This window comes from Manduca sexta, chromosome 13 (genome assembly GCF_014839805.1).
Source record: "Manduca sexta isolate Smith_Timp_Sample1 chromosome 13, JHU_Msex_v1.0, whole genome shotgun sequence".
Taxonomy (NCBI): domain Eukaryota; kingdom Metazoa; phylum Arthropoda; class Insecta; order Lepidoptera; family Sphingidae; genus Manduca; species Manduca sexta.
Window position 1 is genome coordinate 10,396,370 of NC_051127.1, and position 19,509 is coordinate 10,415,878.

Below are 19,509 nucleotides of genomic sequence, written 5' to 3' on the forward strand. Positions count from 1 at the left end.
ATTTAACATACCGATATTCGTGAGAATCTTTATTTTTTTTTTGGTCGATACTGTTTTTGTTTTTAAATTCCAATTATCGTTGGTCGTCGATATAAAATATAATTATCATATGACTAATTCCTTGAGTATCCTAAATATTGTTCAAAATTTACCTCTAAAAATATATAATTGTACGATTACTCCAATATAAAAATGAGTAACTGTTGATTTATTTGAAATTATGCAATACTATCTGATCTGTATCTAATTTTCTCTTTCATATCATATAAAGTAAATTATGTTAGAGAAAGTTTAAAATACACGGATAGGCGTTCTCTTTTTATTACCAATTTTAAAAAGTCTCGAATAATTTCGCAAGTCGCATTGAATTTGGAACGATTTCATCTTATAAAATACGTATTATATACCACACTTTTATACGAAAACTGTGACTATGGTTATGGTTATGGCTTTCGGATATGTTAAAAAGGCAGCACTATAACCACAGACAATAACTAATCCATCTCCATCTTTCCGGTTTCAAGATGGTGAGTGGCTTGTCTGTCTTTTAGATTTTTAGTGCATTTTATTTGAGAACTTTTATAATTTCATTTAGAAATTATTTGTAAACTTTGCCAATTCAATAAGTTTCGCTTTTTGATATAAATATAACACAACGTCCATAAAGTTATAAACGATTCACTTGTATCCAGCATGAGGCCTCGTGGTTTACCTTGTTGTCATCAATGTTTTTATAATTTTAGCCGCCCAAGAAGGACACTAAGGCTTCGGCCAAGCAGCCGCAGAAAACTCAGAAAAAGAAAGAGGGATCCGGTGGTGGCAAAGCCAAGAAGAAGGTAAACACTTTTCAGATCAATTTTTGTTGAGGTTATGTGTGCGTGTGAGACCAGTGATAATGAATACTTCTTGATATACAACCTTATGGAAATGAGCATATTATTTTTCGCATATGTGTAGCCATGTGTTTAATTTATAAATATTTGTTAAGGTATTTCTTAAACTTGAAAAATATTGTGATTTGTTTTATCTGTTGCATCGTATGCCATATGATTATACACTCTACGCTTGAAATCTGTGAGAGTAAAAATAACTGATATATTGAGTCTGATGGCAAACAAGACTTTCGAAAAGAATTACTGTTTACTATAACCTATCTCAAACTCTTGGTAATATTTTATTGCAGAAGTGGTCCAAAGGAAAAGTTCGTGACAAGTTGAACAACCAGGTTCTTTTTGACAAGCCCACATATGAGAAACTGTACAAGGAAGTCCCTCAGTACAAACTGATCACACCCGCTGTAGTATCTGAAAGGCTTAAGGTCCGAGGTTCCCTTGCAAGGCGAGCCCTCATTGAACTTAGGGAGAAAGGTAAGCTTTACTAATTGTATTATTGTAATTAAATTCTAGCTCTCAATTGCTTAGATGTGCAGGAATTCTTTATTCTGAGAGGAATGGAGATTTTTCCATACTTCAGTGTGATTGTTTAAGAAATGTATAATTTTTTCAAATGAATTAAATCATGAAAGTATTACTATAGGTTATGTGGTGATATTTATTTACCTGTTAAATTTATTTCTATATATTGTATAAGGTGCAAATGTTGTGTTATTTATATAGATCAGTTCATAGCTTTTAACCCCATACCAATGCTATAAATTAAATTTTTCTTTTTTTATTCAATACCAAAATTTGTAGTAGAGTTGAAATAGATGTTTGTATAAACATTCATTTAAATTTTATTTTATTTCAAGTATATATACTTATAAATAAATTTAAGGTAGGAAATGCCTAATGAAAATAAGTACATACTTCTAATTATGCATTTTGTTCACAGGATTAATCAAACAGGTTGTTCAACACCATGGACAGGTGATCTACACAAGGGCAACCAAGGGTGATGATCCTGTTGCTTAAGTTTACATATAAGTATAAAAAATAAAAAAATAACAAAATGCTTGGTTTAATTTATTTTAAATGTCCCATACTAAACAGTTGTAAAATAATATATGTCAATAAGTTATTACTCATCTAGCAAAATCTTTTTTTTTAAAGTGTCAGTATCATAATATTTTCTTAAATTTATTTTAGTTATGAATTATCGTACAGCAATTTTGTGCTTGTCATCAAGGTCTATAACTGCAAATCTTGCTGATGGGTAGATGTCTCTGAGGTGGTCTTTAAAACTTGTTGCATGTTCTTCATTGGCAGTTTCTACTACCACATTTACCTATAACAATGTGGAAATACATAGATTTTATGAATTTGCAAAGCACAATAAAATACTCCCTCCATTTAAATTAGATACATTTATGTGTTAGATCTCGTGTAAAGCGATAGTTTGCTTTAGTAGGTAGTTGTTTCTACAGTAAATAATTCAACAAAAAAATATTCGCAGTTAGTTACCCATCAGGCAAATAGCTAGTAGTTTTTTTATTTATACAATTCGCCTAAATCATGAACATACCCAAGTTGTTCCAACGTCACTGTGGACCCACATTTGCTCGGTGACCAAACTCTTTAGTACAGCATTCTCATCAGCGATAGTTTTCGAGAGATGCTCTAGACCGGATCGATGGTCCGGCACGGCGACAGCAAAACGAGTCAGCCGGCCACAAGCGCCGAGACCACGTTGGATAGTGCGAGACAGTCGACCAGAGTCCACGTTTCCACCACTTATAACGCACACAACACTAAATTATAGAAAAAAAAAAGTAAAATTCAAAAGTATTTTTTAATTCTACTACTTATTTCAAGAGTAAGTATCCGATATCATCTACAGAAATGGAATCAAGATTCCGGAATTATACAATGTATTTATGAGATCATAAAAGTCTACTATCTAAATTAAGCTTATTCATGATCGCAATTTTATGGCATTGCTAAATTATATTCTACTTTCTTCTAATCCGTTCTTAGTGCATCGTGTATTATAGTACCTAACACATCACTCTTAGTATAATACATATAACTGAAATCTAAAAATATTTTCAATACTTTTTTAAGTATTTCTAAAATAACAGATGTAGTTATTTTTACAACCTACAAATTTTACCGTTTTCCCTTAAGTTCCGGTACTAATCCTTGTAATACTGCGGCGATAGCACAAACGCCAGCTCCGTCGGCAACTAATCGTTCCCTCTCCAACATAGATATTATTGCACGTGCGACAAAGACTTCATCCACCACGAGCTGAAAATAAAGTAAAAATACAATGAACCTAAACTGACCCGTTGTTTTAGGGCTCACGGCAACGCTTTTCTCCTCGGCGTGATTAGTTTGTTAGTGATAGTCTTACCAGGCGCGCAAGAGCGAAATTTATTTGCACAGACATCCTTCAAGAATTTCTAAACTGAGAGTTCATTTAAAATTGTAGCCTATAATAAACTTAAGTAATAATACTAGCCCTGTATAATATGTATTATGCAGGTACTTCTCATTGCTTAGCACGGGCCTCTACTGCTGAGAGCATTTACGTTTTATTTCATCAAGGAGGCCTAGCGCGGTTTGCCAGACTTCACATCTTATGGAGAATTCTTAAGAATGTAGGTATAATCACGATATTTTTCTTAGCCGTTAAATCGAACAATAATACCTACACTCATGACTTCGAAAGTCAGCGGTGCGCTTTTTGGATTTTGAACCTAAGTGCTTTCGTCGTCGGCAATCCGTTCCACACCCAACTGAGCTATTATGCACTTTTACTCGACATTTCTTGCATATCGAATAAATATTGACAAATATAATTAAATAGGTGCTACCATTACAAAGACAATATAATCACTACGTTAATACCATTCTATCGAGTTTTCCTCTAATAGTGGCAAAAGCGTTGGCTCCAATCATAGAAACGTTAAGTCCTTCGGCAAGATTTGGTACAACGGGAACGGGCACAGGTTGTCCCGCTTGTAGAGCCTTCATCATCTTGGGAACTTTTGCACACTCTGCCCCCTAATACAAAATATATTAAAATATTCATAAAATTGTTCTAACCGCCTAACTCTTAATACTAGGTAGTATCGGTATATATTTTTTATGTCCGCATTTATATTTACAGAATATTGAAAAGATCTCACATAAACCAAACAGGAACATTTGAGTCGTTTGCAAGCCACAAGCACCGAGGCTAGCAGAGCGCCACTTGTCACTGGCACGATGACCGCGTCTGCTTCTGGCAGCTGCGTTATAATCTCCACACCGACAGTACCCAAACCGGCCATCACCAAAGGATCATCCGAACTAAAAATGTAATATGTAATTAGCTATATCATAAACTTGAAAGTCTAATAACAGCGTAGACTTATTATGAGTAAGGAACCGATTTCTTCATCTTAATACCTAAGTGGTCACCACTGGACGAGTTTTTTAATAAGCACTATAATCTGTTTACTTACCTACAATTTTTCCCAGACGTAAATAACGGGATTGCTTGCTCGGTAGCCAGGAGAGCTTGAACCTATACTTAAATACCTAAATATTTTTTTAAATCTTTAAAATACTCCGAAAGGAAATCACGTCCGCTCATTTGTTAATTTATTCACAAAGTCTGGATTTTTTTCTTAATTCTTGATATGGTGATGATCTCAACACCGATCATAGTCATGAGACAAAATACGCCCGGTGAAATGCGAGTGCACCAGTAGCGCCTCTGCGGTTCCCTCCGGGCATATAAGGTGTGAGTGTGTCCGTATACGTCAACAACTTTCTAAACTAAAATGGAAAACGCTTTGTGTACCTCAGTAAAATTTGTCTCGTATCCTGGTGAACCTTTTTCGCGTAGGCGATGGCGTCGTCCACACATTCACCACACAACACCACATCCGCGCCTAATTCTGAACAACGATGCGCAAGAGATGGTGAAGTTCGGTCAGGCAACACAACCGTCACCTACAATGATCGATTTGGTTCTTGTATGTGTATAAAAAGTTGTAGTTAATTTTTGAACACATTGGATTCTCCTTTTTACTCTATAGTACCCAGTCTGCATATACCCCAGATTTCAGAAAGGAAATACACATAAATAAAACAGGTTCTTATTTAATTATTACCGGCACACCTATGGCGCCTGCATGGTAAGCAGCAGCTAATGCCATGTTTCCATGTGACGGTACTATAATTCCTCGCTCACAACTCTCGTCTCCGTACGCCATGAGAGCGTTACGAATACCCCGTTCTGCACAACTGAAACATATAATAAACCATTTATTTATAATGAAAAATAAAATTGCATGATAGCTAATACCTAGGTAAATAAAAAGTACATGTCTTTCGTTTAAAAAAAATTTGCTCATAAGTCAAATTCATAACCAAAGTCAGCCCAAACTTTCCGCCCGTCATTACATATGTATGCGGTTTTAAAAATGAAAGAGCATATTCAAAACGTTATAACTAAAATATCATCAATAATCCAAACAATTTACCTTCCTGTATATTGTAGATTTTCACATTTGAGATAAAGGTCGTAATCCATGTACTTGCTTAGTTTCGCCTCCTAATAGGAATGTACCATATTATTCAATTATAATATCGGAACATAGGTGCTTATTCACATGTAGGTATAATGCACATTTCGTACTTACACATAACGGGGTATGTATTATTCCGCCTTCAATTCTTTCAGCTGCTAGTTTGATATCATTAAAACATAAAACGTGTGGCCGGTCGATGGACATTTCGGAGTCACCCTTAAGAAATATTTCTTATAATAAAAAAATTGCAGGATTTTCAATCGCTTTATGTTTTATGAACCTACTTATTATATTCAATAATATTATTGAGTGCTTGAATTTCTTCTCATACTTAAAGTGCATGTTTATTCTATTATAGATAAAAAAAAACACAGCCCAACGATAGGCGGTAACGAAAGCACGCAGCCGGTTGGATTCGAACCTACGCTCCCAGAAGGAATCTAATTTCGAGTCAGACGCCTTAACCACTCGGCCACGACTGCTTCGGGTTTATAAGGCTGTTATTAAAGCTCGTTGGTACAATAACACGGGATATTGAATAATGGATGTACAAGTTATTCCTCTACTTTACCCTTCTATATACAAAACGTAATTTTTATGTCTAAGGTAGAATCTTAATAAAAGTATTTACCATGTCGAGTTTTTCTTTTTATTTTTACTAGAATTTAACTTCGAAAGTAATGTTTATGTTTTCTTATTTTGTAAGTGTCAATCAAAGAAAAATATAATAGATATGGAAAATCAGTGTCAAGAACATTTTGTACTTCAAAGAGTAAAAAGTATTACTTATCTCACGATTACTATGTGTGATTTATACTTCGAGAATTGAGTAATTCAATTCTCGGAAAAAAAAATTACTCTATTAAAATCTAGTATTAAAGATATTTTAAGTACAATAATCAGGGTTTAATAAATTTTACCCCTATTATCATGAGTACCTTAGTTAAAAATAATGCGCCTATAATTACTACTGTATGCGCGATAGTCGTATCGACCTCGGAGCGGTGTCAACCGCTCCGAGGTTTTGGGCTCGAATCCTTATTTTTATTTAATATTATATAATAATAAATGTACTTGCATTTGTTCAACTTGAAAATCAAACTTAACCTCGCGACTTACGGCCCAATCAGGAATGTCATCAGACCAAGGACGGAATTAATAAAATAATAATGTAGTCCTTCGTAATAGTCCTTATTAAGTTTCTTAGACTTCCAACGAATGATCACAAAAGAGATAAATCAAACAACGGATACTGAATTTTATGTTTATGTATTTTTTTGTTTATATTAAGTTGATTTCTGACATATTTAGAATGCTCTGTCATTGGTACTATGTAGGTATCAAAAACCATTAAATAATGTAATTACAAAAATTAAAGCATTGGTTACAAATAAGGTGTAAGTAATTATATGCGAGCTTGTATGATGAGTAGCTACTGGGATTCTTTTGCTGCTCCACTTGTCTACACTTGTTACACGCTAAAAAACAAACTACAATGAACAGCCCCATGTTGCACTGAGTCGTTGAATAGCACTCAGACACACTCACTTTATAGCACAATACATGAATAATGGATATTTTTTGCGCACAGTCAAATTGAATTAATATAACAGACAAGGCATTGACGCGCTAATTAGTACGAGCTGTTTTTGTAAACTAGCTACGACTTAGTCTATAACATGATGAAATGAGAGTTAGGATATTCTTTCAATAACTTCTTCTCCAAATCTTTCGCGTGGTTTGAATCACTGGTTTCAATCAGCATATTTACCTGTAGAGAATAACGACGACATTGTCAGATACATGTATCATAAGAATGTTCTTATTCTTATTTATGATTAACATTGCAAATTTGGTTCAATTGACATGATCTATAGGTATAGATAGATACACTTTTTACAAAATATTGGAATTTTGTTTCTTTTTGGAGAAAGCACCTCTTATTGACCCAAAAGCAATGCCATGCCTGCTTTGCTACATGAAGGTACAAACTTTGTTAATGTTGCTTCAATATATAATTACTTTATAATGAAGAAAATACCTAGGTATACTTACGCATGTAGTAAAGATATCCCGCCTCATCCAAGCGCGTTCTGGCACGAAACTCTTGACGTCAGCACCACTTTCGTTTACCCTGGCAAGGAGTTTGGCCATCGCACCAGGTATATCAGGTAGGATGGCGCTAAACTTGACCAGTCTCCCCTCGGCAGCCATGCCGCGATCAATGACCCGCGATATTTTCGTGCAATTGATATTGCCTCCAGATAAAATGCACACGACGCTGGACAGAATAAGGAATGTTAGGATACAGGTATTATTTATATTATGTTAGGTATCGCCGACATGATGCCACAGTTTTCTGCTAATAGGTACTGGTTATTTGTCTGATCGCCCATACCGCTATCACTCGCACGCACAATTTAACTATTTTTCGGATTTTATCGCGGTTTTAATAATTTTATTTTTCTCCCGACGTTTCTAAGACTTTGCAGCCTTCATGGTCACGGGGAGAGAGCAGTGACCAATTATTAAAACAATTTTACGAAATTATTAAAACCGCGATAAAATCCGAAAAGTAGTTTAATTTTAATGTCTTAGATTCGCATAAACATAAGAAATCATTACTCGCACGCAAACTTTGCCAGACGCATCCCGTCTCAAATAAGTAATTTGTTATTGTTTATCTGCTAATTTATTGGTTAGCTAAATTATTTATAAACAATACTTTTTCCCACGAAGTTCAGATACTTTTCCGGACATGATAGCGGCGACAGAGCAGGCAGCAGCACCTTCTACGAGCATTTTTTCACGCTCCATAAGTGTTATCATAGCTCGGGATATCCAACGTTCATCAACAGTTACCTGTTACCAATGATAGTTAACACTTTTATAATTAAAGGACAATTATTATAGCAATATAGATAGGTAGGTTGTGTATAGAGTAAGGGCATATACCCTTATATAAGAGACTGAAGATTCCATATGGAAAAAGTTGATTATAATTAAGACATGTATCACGTAAGTACCTAATATGTACATGAAAATAATAATGAACATACCATTCTATCCAAATATCCTTTGATAATATTGTATGCGTTGTTGCTAGCTATGATGCTGGCGACGCTGTCGGCAACAGTGGGGTTTAGCTTCACTATGACTGGTTTCTTCTCATGGAGGGCTTTTGTCATTGTTGGTGCTGCAGTGCACTCTACGCCCTGGTATAGAAAATATTAAGTATGTGTCTAAATTATCGTTTTTTTTAAACATCCAACGAACAAGTCGATATTTATAATTCATATATAGTAAGTAAGTATCTACTTGGTTTTAAGCATAAGGAGCAAAATTAAAATTCTTATAAATTTCCTATTTTCTACACTTTAAATCTCAACAAAGCTTCAAACTGCAAACACTCTTACAATGAATGTAGGTACATACTTAAAATCGTGTGAACGATTTTAAGCTCTAAAGAAAGAAAATATACATAAACACCGAACACGCACATAAATCAAACAGGAGGGTTTCAAGCTCTTGACTGCTAGAACAAGACTGGCTACCAGACCTCCACTGCCCACCGGGCAGATGATGGCGTCCAGTTTATCCATTTGTGTGAGCAATTCTAGACCCAACGTACCGTAACCCGCCATCAAATCCAACCTGTCGGTGCTGTATTGGATAAAAAATGATGGATTTAGATCCAATGAATCCTTTGTTATATATATTACAACAATCATCATTATATACTTAGGTATTTTGATTATTATTTTGTTATTTATTGTTAATAAAACCACTATGACGGATCACTGTTATTTAATTTTATATCTTAAACATAAACTTAAAGAACTACATTATTGTGGCTGCTCGCCGGCAGCCCGTGACAGGAAGAAGGAAGTGGAGGCGTGTTGCCACAAAAACAAATTAAATTACATATTAACAAATGTTACCCTAAACAAATATAAATGTACCCATTCAACATGCCTCCTTACATTTATATTTTAACTAAATCATATCATACACTACTCATATCAAGACAATAGCTCTATAAACATTACCTTCAGTATAACATATTAATTGTAACTTATTTTTTTATTTTTTATTTTTTTTTTTTTTTTATATTACAATTATCATCTTTTAATTAAACAATTTAAACCAATATTTATCTCAACATAATATCCATCTGAAAGATAAATTACTTTTACAACAACTTTAACATATCTCTAAATTTATTAAATTTATTACTTCCCAATGGTTTTGTTAAAATGTCAGCTATATTTTGATCAGATGCAATTTTTATAACATCAATTAAACCAATTTTAACACTTTCATGAACAAAATGATAATGAACTTCAATATGTTTTGAATTTTTGTGAAATTTCCGTATTTAGCAATAATTTGAGCTCCAATATTATCTTCATATATTTTTACAGGTTTACAATCTTTCTGACAAATCTCATTAATTAAACAAACTATAAATTTAATTTCAGTAACAGCTTCTGACAGCGCAATGTATTCAGCAAATGTAGATGACTTTGTTACACAATTTTGTTTCTTTGATTTCCAAAATATTACATTCCCAAACAGTCTAATTACAAATCCTGTTGTTGATTTCCTACTGACAATATCTCCTGCAAAATCTGCATCTACATAACAATCTAACATATCAGAATTTATATTCATGTTATAAATTAATTTTATATGTTTTGTTAAGTAAAGATATTTAAGTACTCGCAAAGCATATTTAAAATGTGTCTCATTATAGCAATTTTGGAATCTACTCAAATAATTAACACTGAACGATATATCTGGTCTTGTACCTGAACTAATATATAAAAGTGCTCCAATTAAATTTCTATATTTTACATTCTCATTTATATTACAGTTTTCTAGTTTAAGATTTACTTCCATTGGTGTAGTATATAACTTTGTATTTATTATATTATAACGCTTAGCTAATGATTCTATATATGATTCCTGACTCAGTGTCATGGTCTTATTCTTTTTATAATCATAATCAATATGTATTCCAATGTATTCTTTAACTTTACCCATATCCTTCATAGTAAATTTACTTAACAGTTTGTTTTTAATATTACTCATTACCTTTTCATCTTTACAACATATTAACAAATCATCAACATATAACAAAATGTATACACTCACATTAGTATCCAATTTAAAATATAAACAAAAGTCATATTTACTTCTCTGAAATCCAAGACTAGTTAAAAACTTATTGACACATTCATACCAAGCCCGAGGGCTTTCTTTTAAACCATATAATGTTTTATTTAATTTATAAACTCTATCAGTGCCATCATCATAACCAATTGGCTGGTTTACATAAACTTCAGATAAAATTTTACCATTTAAAAAAGCAGTTTCAACATCCATCTGATGTATATTAAGATTATTTTGACAACAATAAGACAATAACAATTTTAAAGTTTGCATTTTAGCAACGGGTGAATATATATCATCAATAAAATCTTTTTGTTGAAAACCTCTTACTACTAACCTAGCTTTAAATTTATTTTCGGCTTTCTTTCTGTATATCCATTTCACATCTAAAGGCTGTTTGTCTGCTGGTTTACTTACAAGTCTCCAGGTCTCATTTTTGCCAAACTGTTCATCTCACGATTCATAGCCTCAGTCCATTCTTTTGCTTCATCGCTAGTTATTGCCTCCTGAAAATTATCTGGAATCATAGCATCACAATAGTTAACAGTTATACAATAATAACCAAATTCTTCATCAAACCGAGTTGGTGGCTTGATTTTACGCCGATTTCTTGTTTCAATTACTTTATTATCATCATAACTTTCATTTGTTTCAGCATTCAAATCTTCATTAATTTTCTCATTATTTTCTTCTGCATTAGTCTCTTTCTTCTCTTCTATAATTTTCTCTTCCAATTTATTCGGCTGGCTATTACTTTTATCATTTTCTCTTCTCTATTATCATCGAGACCAATACACATTACATCATCTTCAATTATATCACAATGTCTTGCTACAACTATTCTATTGTTTATTAATACTCTATATCCAACATCTGTATAGCCCATTAGTATGCCAAGCTCGGCTTTCCTGTCCCATTTACATTTTCTCTTTTCCTCTGGTGTTCTAACAAATACTTTACTTCCATATATCCTTAAATTTTCAATGCTTGGCCTTTGTTTGAAAAATATCTCATAAGGCGTCTTCCTTTCTATAGTGCCATTTGTTAATGTTCTATTCTTTAAATAAGCTGCGGCCATAACCACTTCAGGCCAAAATCTTTTATGCACTTTTGCCTCTGCCAATAGACATCTTGACATATCCATTATTGATCTATTGAACCTCTCTGCTGTGCCATTTAATTCATGCACATATGGCGGACAAGATTTAATCATAATTCCCTTTGATCTTGCAAAGTCAAACACTCTTTTATTAATGTATTCCTTTCCATTATCACATCTCAATTCTTTAATATTTTTCCCAGTTAAATTTTGTATCTCATTAACATACTGCATTAAACAATTATATACTTTATCTTTTGACGGAATACAATAAACTTTTGCCAACTTACTATAGTCATCTATAAAACTTAAGAAATATTTTTCACCATTAAAACCTGTAGTTCTGTGTGGCCCATTTAAATCTGTGTGTACAATTTCTAATATATCCTGTGCTCGTTTTCTATTATTTTTAAATGGCAAGTTATGCATTTTATTTTCAATACATATAGCACATTTCATGTACTTACATTCAATCTCCTTTGGTAATCCTTTCAATAATTCACTTGTACACATAGTATTCAAATTGTTAAAGTTTATATGACCAAGCATCCTATGTAATTTCTCCTTCACTGTCATACTTGATTTCTTCACTAAATTAGCATGTAATGTACTTGCATTTATATAACCTTTTAATTTATACAGTCTATCTTCTTTCACTGCTATAGCTATAATAGTTCCATAGACATTATATATTTTTGATTGTCGTCCCCTGGAAACAATTTTATGATTGTCTGTAATCTTTGAATAGCTCAATAAATTTGCTTTCATCTCTTTGACATAGAAAACATTGTTCAAAACAACTTCAGACTTTTTCCATAGACCATAAAATAAGTTTGTATATTTCCGACCTTTGTAGCTTCTAATATTCTTCCATCACCAACTTTTACTTTAATAGGTTGTTGTAATATTTCACATGAATGATAGTACTCATCAGTATTAATTATATGATCTGTACAACCACTATCTAATAACCAAGTTAAGTGGCCAGACTGCTCAATATTATATATTTTACTTGAAGTTGAAACATTATTATTCTCAATAGTTGCAAGGAAATTATTACCACCACTCTCATTACTGGATTTATTATTATAAGTTCTTCCTCTAATATTTCTTGAATTATAATATGATCCACGTTGATGTCCATGATTATTATTAAATCTAATAAATCCATTTCCTCTACCACTGTTAACATTTCTGTGTCGACAATCTCTTTGCATGTGGCCAGGTTTTCCACAGGTAAAACATTTAAAGTTTTATTAGGTGATGCAGAACTACTAGTGTGAGCTTTAAAAACATTTGAGTTGTCGCGTGATGGTTCATTACATTTTTCAGGTTCTTTATCCAATGATTTTAACATAATTTTACTTTTCAAATAATCTACAGTTCTGTCTTTTCTGGTAAAACGTCTATTAGATCTCCAATATGACTGTAATTACGAGGTAAGGCCTTTAACATATAATTTAATTTTTCTTGTTCACTTACCGTCGCGCCGGCTTGTTTTAACTGATTTATTGATTTCTCAAAGTCGTCAAAAATACACTTACTTGCGAATAGTTCGATAATTTTATTGCTTCTACATTGTTGCGACATATAATCTGTAGTGCCGATGATTTCTGCAGGTACATTTCATCAAATTTTGCCAATATTTTGCATGCGGAATCTAAGTCGCATATATATTCGAGTTGCTTGTTGCTTATTGCACTATAAATGTAGTTCGTTGCCTGGATATCCATCTCTTCCCACTTTGCAACATCATCCGAATCATTTTTGATTCGTATGGCAGCTTCTTTACATTTCTTAAACTCCAAAAACTTAAGTATACGTATTTTCCAGCTACTATAATCCGATCCGTCGAATATTGGAATAACTGCGTCATTGCATTTAGTAAACGCCATTTTTGCTTATTGCATATATAGCACGTTTCCACTTTATTTGCGAAAATATCTTCTTTTTCTTCTTTGTATTTGCAGGCAACCACGCTCTGCTACCATGTTAATAAAACCACTATGACGGATCACTGTTATTTAATTTTATATCTTAAACATAAACTTAAAGAACTACATTATTGTGGCTGCTCGCCGGCAGCCCGTGACAGGAAGAAGGAAGTGGAGGCGTGTTGCCACAAAAACAAATTAAATTACATATTAACAAATGTTACCCTAAACAAATATAAATGTACCCATTCAACATTTATTTAAAGAAAACAACAAGATCCGTATTTCTTTGCTAAAGTGAGTTAGGTAGTGACCATCCAGCGTTGTTCGGTTAATCACTCTCTCCATGAGTTGTTTTATGATAGGAGGGGCAAAATTCTCCGGAACTATCCACAGATTGTGCATGGTATGGTCATTGTCCCTCACTCGGCCGAGCATTGATTCAGTTTTTTTGCGCCATATTGGCCTGAAATCCATCAGTCCCTGAGTCCTGTTATGCATTAATATTCCAGAGAAGAAACCCCAACATCATTCGAAACATAATATTATATTGGACGCACAAGGCTTCGAGCGATCTTTTGGCGTAATTGGTTGTTCAAATTCCCTGTTGCAGAATTTCTGACAGTAAGCTTTAAAAAGCCTTGTTAACCCTTAGATCTTTCTTAAAACTTAACTCCGGTCACAAAAGTATTATAGAAGTGTCTAAAGCAAATTTAATACTTAATGCATTTAAGAACATTATATTTATTACTTACCCGTGTATATAGTTAGAGCCGATTTCATCAGAGTAGGTGAGTGCATGCAAGCTGGCATCATTAAGATCATTGCCATGAACTTTTATAATAGCGAAATTCTCCTTATATCTCTGTTTGTCCGCTAGAGGGCTGTCCTTAGGAATAATGACGTTAATCGGCACTGACTGCTTGAACCCATAATAGGTCATCGCCGACAAATAGTTCCTGCCTCCAGATATAGTACAGCCCTTACTTTTGTCTGATGGTGACATTTTGCAAAACACATTGCAGGCGCCACGTGCTTTGAAACTGAAGGGAATGAAATCATTCAACGGATTAAAGGCTTATTGCTATATTAGATTTTTTTTTGCATCATTGAGTTATAAGTATATGGAATATTTGATGGTTGATTTTTGGCACAATGTTAGCAGAGGTAAAGATGAATATTATGTGATATCATTTCATGTAATAAAGCAATTTCAAAATGATCCTGTATAACTAAATATCTCAAAAAAATTATAATTGGGTTGAACGTCTAAGGCCCAGATGTTCGTTCGATGGCCAAGGAAGTCGATAAAAAATAAAAAAAATACAAAGTTTGTTAATACTACAATTAAACCCGAGTTCTTTAAAAGTTTTTATTCGCAATAATTAAAGTATTAAGTAATTAAATCCACTTTACTACACTAATATGATAGCGATAATAATTCAGGAAGCAGATGCGATCTAAGATGGGATATTTTATTACATAGTAGTATTTGGGTTACTCAAGTATAATGGCTTTTTTACTGATACATACCTTCCCGTGTTTTGTAAATTTTCACATTTGAAAAAAACATTACAAACATTTTTACCGATGTATTTAGATTCCTGAAAGAAAATGATCAATTAATGTTTAATTATCATGGTATACCTATACCTAAAAATATATTTTATTTAATACGATACCCACTGGCAGAGCCTCATTAGTATGTTACAGCAAGGAAGCTCTAGGCGTCTAGGAAGAGAAAGTAGGGAACTTGTCTTAAGTGACAAAATCATTTCTTTATGATGTTCTAACTTAACACAGATTCTGACTAGAACAATAGATTGGACTAAAATTATTTAAAAATGTAGATCTCTGCTTTTGTTGGAAGAAAATTATGAAGTCACATAATTGCTGCATCACGATTCTCGTCTCCTTACCTAAAAATCCTATAATTATTATCGATTAGCGACCCGCCCCGGCTTCGCACGGGTGCAATGCTGACTATTTAATGGATGTTATTATTATACATATAAACCTTCCTCTTGAATCACTCTATTAAAAAAAACCGCATCAAAATCCGTTGCGTAGTTTTTAAAGATTTAAGTATACATAGACAGGGACAGAGAAAGCGACTTTGTTTTATACTATGTATTGATGATGATGATTAAGCTGTACTTACCTATTATCAATGAAAATAATAGAAAAAATAGGTACCTACCTAATGGAATTGATATATACCTAATAATTAATACTTACATGAATATAAAAAACAATAATTATGTAACAGAAATTTAAACTTACAACTATTGGAGTAAAGACAACATCATTCTTTATTCTGTTGTGTGCATCTTGTATGTCTTGCAGCTTTAATTTTATTTTACTAATGTTTTCAATTTTCGCATTTGTATTTAGATTCTACAAAATAAATTCATCCTTTTATATTTTTATTCTACGTCCCCCGCCGCGATTAATTGCAAGGCGGTGTTTGGGTAAGGAGAGGGTCAAACAAATTATGTATATCCTCTGATGGTCATTTATCGATTCAGAATATTGTTAAGGTTTTAACTACCGAGTTTATGACGTAGTCGTCCTCAGCAAAGAAAACACGTCGCTGAGGCTTTTCGTCGGACGGAAGAGCATTCAAATGCGGCAGTTTCTGAAGAGAACAATATAAACGCATGACGTAATAGACCTTATTAGGCGTATTTATTCTCGACAAAGCTCAATAATTATACATATTAAGAAAGTCCCACCGAACGTAGTTTAACTGTCACACGGAATACGCTATAACAATCACACCATTTTGCTGACCCTAGCTATATTAACTTATATGTAGACAGTGGCATGGCGTAGAGTAAGATTTTGCTCGTTGCGGCGGATCAAAAATAAGCCGTCCCTCAGCGCCGAGAACAAAAAAACCATTTGAAGAAAAGAAAAAATATATCGCAACAAAAAACAATCCGCCATGCCGTGCCGTCCCAACTAAGCTAAGTCACTGTAGGTATGTGCAATCGCATTCGTGTTCTGCATCATGTCTTGCCTTCTTGTTATAGCATTGCTGATGGTGCGGCGATTTTTGTTATCCAATAAATGATTTGTCTGAATGTGTGCAAATCTTTAGGATATCTAGTATCAGTTCTCATATTTCATGACTGACAATACTTCATATTGTATAAAATATTAATACTGCATCATTAAGTGATTATTCATGATGATGATAGTCAGATAGATGCAGCATTAATATTTTATCAACAATCACCTCGGATCCAATTTGATTAGATGAAGGGAAGCAATCACCAAAAACAGTCCAGGTGGGTTCTAAAAAGTCTAAACCTTCACACATTTTGAAATACTGAATAGTTGACTGGTAAAGTAAAAAATATAAAATTGACTATTTATTTTGTTATGTTAAGATATTTAAAAATTATTTTATGTTTTATAAGTATTAGTGGATGTGAAATGATATTTTATTTAATTATCACATTATGGATTTTTATGTTATTTTGATTTGTGGTCATGTCATGAAATTAAGTAACATGTCAATGTCTTTTTGGCCTTTAAAAAGTTATGTTTCGACTTTTAACTATGCAATACTTCTTTATTAGTTATAATTATATTCTTTTCTGTGTATATCGGCTGTAAGCAATGAGATGAGCAGTATGAGAAAAATTCAATACATTTTATAGAACAATCAATGTCTACTTGTATCTTACATGTACAAGTAAATGAGAATGATGAAATAACCACATTGCTCAAATAATTTCCTACGGTAGAACAACTTTCACTGCATTTATCCTTCACATTATAGCCAAGTGCTTTACTACAAGTTGCAGTTGCATTTGCAATTAACGTGAATATTGTGAATTGTGAAGTGGATTATTTATTTAAAAAACCCAATACACCATTCAACCATTTAAAAAATGCAGAACTACTTACATACAGAAAAAGTAAGTTGAATTCAATTAAAAGAAAAATATCATCAATATAATCTTTATTATAATTGAAATATAATTAGTGATAATTAATTAATTGCCAGTGCATCATGCTGTGCTTCTTGTGCTAATTGCACTTGTAGATTCAATAGTTTGTTTTTCAATACAACTATACCCATCAAGACAATATTCTCTGGCTTCAAAGCTCCCGATGACTCTACATTATAGAAAAACTTATTTGGTTTTGCTTCCCAATTGAATTCTGCTTCATACTGGTCCTCGTCAAGTTCTGTGTGCTCACTCTTGGGCCATTCATCAGGTTTAGGGTACAAAGTGTGTCTCATTGCATTATCTGGATCATATTCAAACGAAACACCTGCTGTCGGGTTCCATTTAGCATGCTCCTTTCCAAACCCCTTCTTTGCATATGCGCGTAACTTCAATTCTTGTCCTTTACGCAATTTGATTATTAATATTTCATCAGCCTCACCATAATCAGCCTGGTCTTCATCACGGTGCCGCGATGTCACAGGCACCACTCTCGGATCGCTAGACTTTAAATCTGCAGTGGTGACATGGCGTGTCTGGTCGTCTGTGCACTTCACATCAAGAGTAAACTCCACACTGCACTCTGAACAGAAATCGGCGCACATACAATCTCTTGAGTATCGGATTTTGTCAACGACGTCGTCAGATATTAGAGGTATAAGTCCAATACGATGAGCCAGAAACTCGTCACTGAGTACTGTGGAGTTGGCCTCAAGTTGGACCCAATCAATAGCCATCGTTGGCGTTTCGGCAATGAATACTCGCCTCATGCTATTCGCAACACTTAGTTCGGTATCTTCCACAACGAATTTAACATTGTCATCTGTGAGTTCGGTTATATGAACAGAAGGCTGATTAGCGTATGGCATTTTTGCAGTTTAGTCTCAGGTGATAGGAGACGGTAAAATTTATTACACTCAGTTTTGTTTCACAATGTTAATAAACACATTAGTGGCATTCGAGTATATTGTAAAGTATATACGAATGTGAGATGCTATACGTAAAAACTATAAACGTAGTTGGTATTTAGTAATTCCTCTTCTTTTATATTATGTCTTCCATAGTTTTATTTAGTAGGTACTGTTATAAGTTTCTGATTAATAACTAAGTTTGATAATTAACAAGCGGGAACAGAAACAGTCATCGACAAACGTGAAGTGACAGTTGACACTTTTTGACAGTACTACTGTTGCGTATCAATAGTCTGCTATCGATAGAAAATCGATTATCTATCGATAAAAAATCGATCGTTTATTGATAGTCAAGATAGAAGCAACGGTACGATAGTCTTTCGATATTATTGTCACATGTAAGTACGGTTGATACTATTGAGAGTATTGCGAAAACCATTAATTTTTACCTAAACCTATCGCTCTTTTCGATAGTATGGATGGTTTTGTACTATCAATAGCCAGTAATGTTTCGATAGTATTGCTTTCTCAAGAGAATCTATATCGTAGGCCAAGAAACGAAACTTATACTTACGTAACTTATAGGTTTAAGTAGTTTTGCGCCGATAAAGAGTAAATGCATTTTGTGCAAAGTATTTATATTACTTAGGCAAATCAATATACTTATTGGATGACACACATTTTTTTAAATAAATTTAAAAAACGGAGTTAATTACCTTATAACAAGTTAATTATTTCTCAATGCCCCCCAAGGCAATTCTTGTGCGCTTGGTCTACACACCAAATGCACGCCAATGCATGGGGGCACATTTGCCGCGACCCTAGGTACACAGTTCAATGCGTATACCTCATCGTTAGAAAGCTCCTTCTCCTTCCTTTGCTCTTCCTTCCCTCTATCCCCTTCCTTCTTCCTCCCGGGCCCTGTGGCCGGATAGTCGTGGGTTGCCAGCGTACCGTTCGCTGG

At 33.6% G+C, this 19,509-nt stretch overlaps 3 protein-coding genes and 1 non-coding gene across 4 annotated transcripts; 1 reads left to right on the forward strand and 3 right to left on the reverse strand.

Annotated features, from left to right (window-relative positions):
* Positions 1 to 474: 474 nt before the first annotated feature.
* Positions 475 to 1,953, forward strand: LOC115446937 (40S ribosomal protein S25). Its single transcript, XM_030173785.2, has 4 exons — positions 475 to 527; positions 744 to 836; positions 1,184 to 1,367; positions 1,834 to 1,953. The coding sequence occupies exons 1-4, from the start codon at positions 525 to 527 to the stop codon at positions 1,911 to 1,913; spliced, it is 360 nt and encodes a 119-aa protein (XP_030029645.1). The 5' UTR covers positions 475 to 524; the 3' UTR covers positions 1,914 to 1,953.
* On the reverse strand, positions 1,952 to 17,568 carry LOC115446940. The gene is made up of 18 exons (XM_030173787.2): positions 16,914 to 17,568; positions 16,224 to 16,310; positions 15,956 to 16,069; positions 15,206 to 15,276; positions 14,428 to 14,715; positions 8,965 to 9,127; positions 8,524 to 8,679; positions 8,190 to 8,326; positions 7,520 to 7,745; positions 5,576 to 5,680; positions 5,417 to 5,487; positions 5,045 to 5,177; positions 4,732 to 4,883; positions 4,073 to 4,235; positions 3,792 to 3,947; positions 3,052 to 3,188; positions 2,464 to 2,689; positions 1,952 to 2,226 (listed from the first exon to the last, which is right to left on the reverse strand). Exons 1-18 carry the CDS (start codon positions 16,995 to 16,997, stop codon positions 2,095 to 2,097), a joined length of 2,601 nt encoding a protein of 866 aa, XP_030029647.2. The 5' UTR covers positions 16,998 to 17,568; the 3' UTR covers positions 1,952 to 2,094.
* On the reverse strand, positions 5,865 to 5,946 carry Trnas-cga. The gene has a single exon. It is a non-coding gene; the product is annotated as a tRNA-Ser (tRNA).
* A 62-nt stretch (positions 17,569 to 17,630) lies between the features above and the next one.
* On the reverse strand, positions 17,631 to 18,807 carry LOC115446938 (DNA-directed RNA polymerase II subunit RPB3). The gene has a single exon (XM_030173786.2). It carries the CDS (start codon positions 18,501 to 18,503, stop codon positions 17,676 to 17,678), a length of 828 nt encoding a protein of 275 aa, XP_030029646.1. The 5' UTR covers positions 18,504 to 18,807; the 3' UTR covers positions 17,631 to 17,675.
* Positions 18,808 to 19,509: the final 702 nt, after the last annotated feature.

What these genes read in the sequence shown, in the direction of transcription:
- LOC115446937 (XM_030173785.2), top strand. An exon ending in GTGGCAAAGCCAAGAAGAAG is followed by an intron (nt 837 to 1,183) that starts GTAAACACTTTT and finishes ATTTTATTGCAG; the next exon opens with AAGTGGTCCAAAGGAAAAGT. An exon ending in CATTGAACTTAGGGAGAAAG is followed by an intron (nt 1,368 to 1,833) that starts GTAAGCTTTACT and finishes TTTTGTTCACAG; the next exon opens with GATTAATCAAACAGGTTGTT.
- LOC115446940 (XM_030173787.2), bottom strand. Translation starts at nt 16,997, where the DNA reads ATGTGTGAAGGTTTAGACTTTTTAGAACCCACCTGGACTGTTTTTGGT. An exon ending in AAGGATATTTGGATAGAATG is followed by an intron (nt 8,327 to 8,523) that starts GTATGTTCATTA and finishes CATTGGTAACAG; the next exon opens with GTAACTGTTGATGAACGTTG. An exon ending in CAGGCGCCATAGGTGTGCCG is followed by an intron (nt 4,884 to 5,044) that starts GTAATAATTAAA and finishes CGATCATTGTAG; the next exon opens with GTGACGGTTGTGTTGCCTGA.
- LOC115446938 (XM_030173786.2), bottom strand. Translation starts at nt 18,503, where the DNA reads ATGCCATACGCTAATCAGCCTTCTGTTCATATAACCGAACTCACAGAT.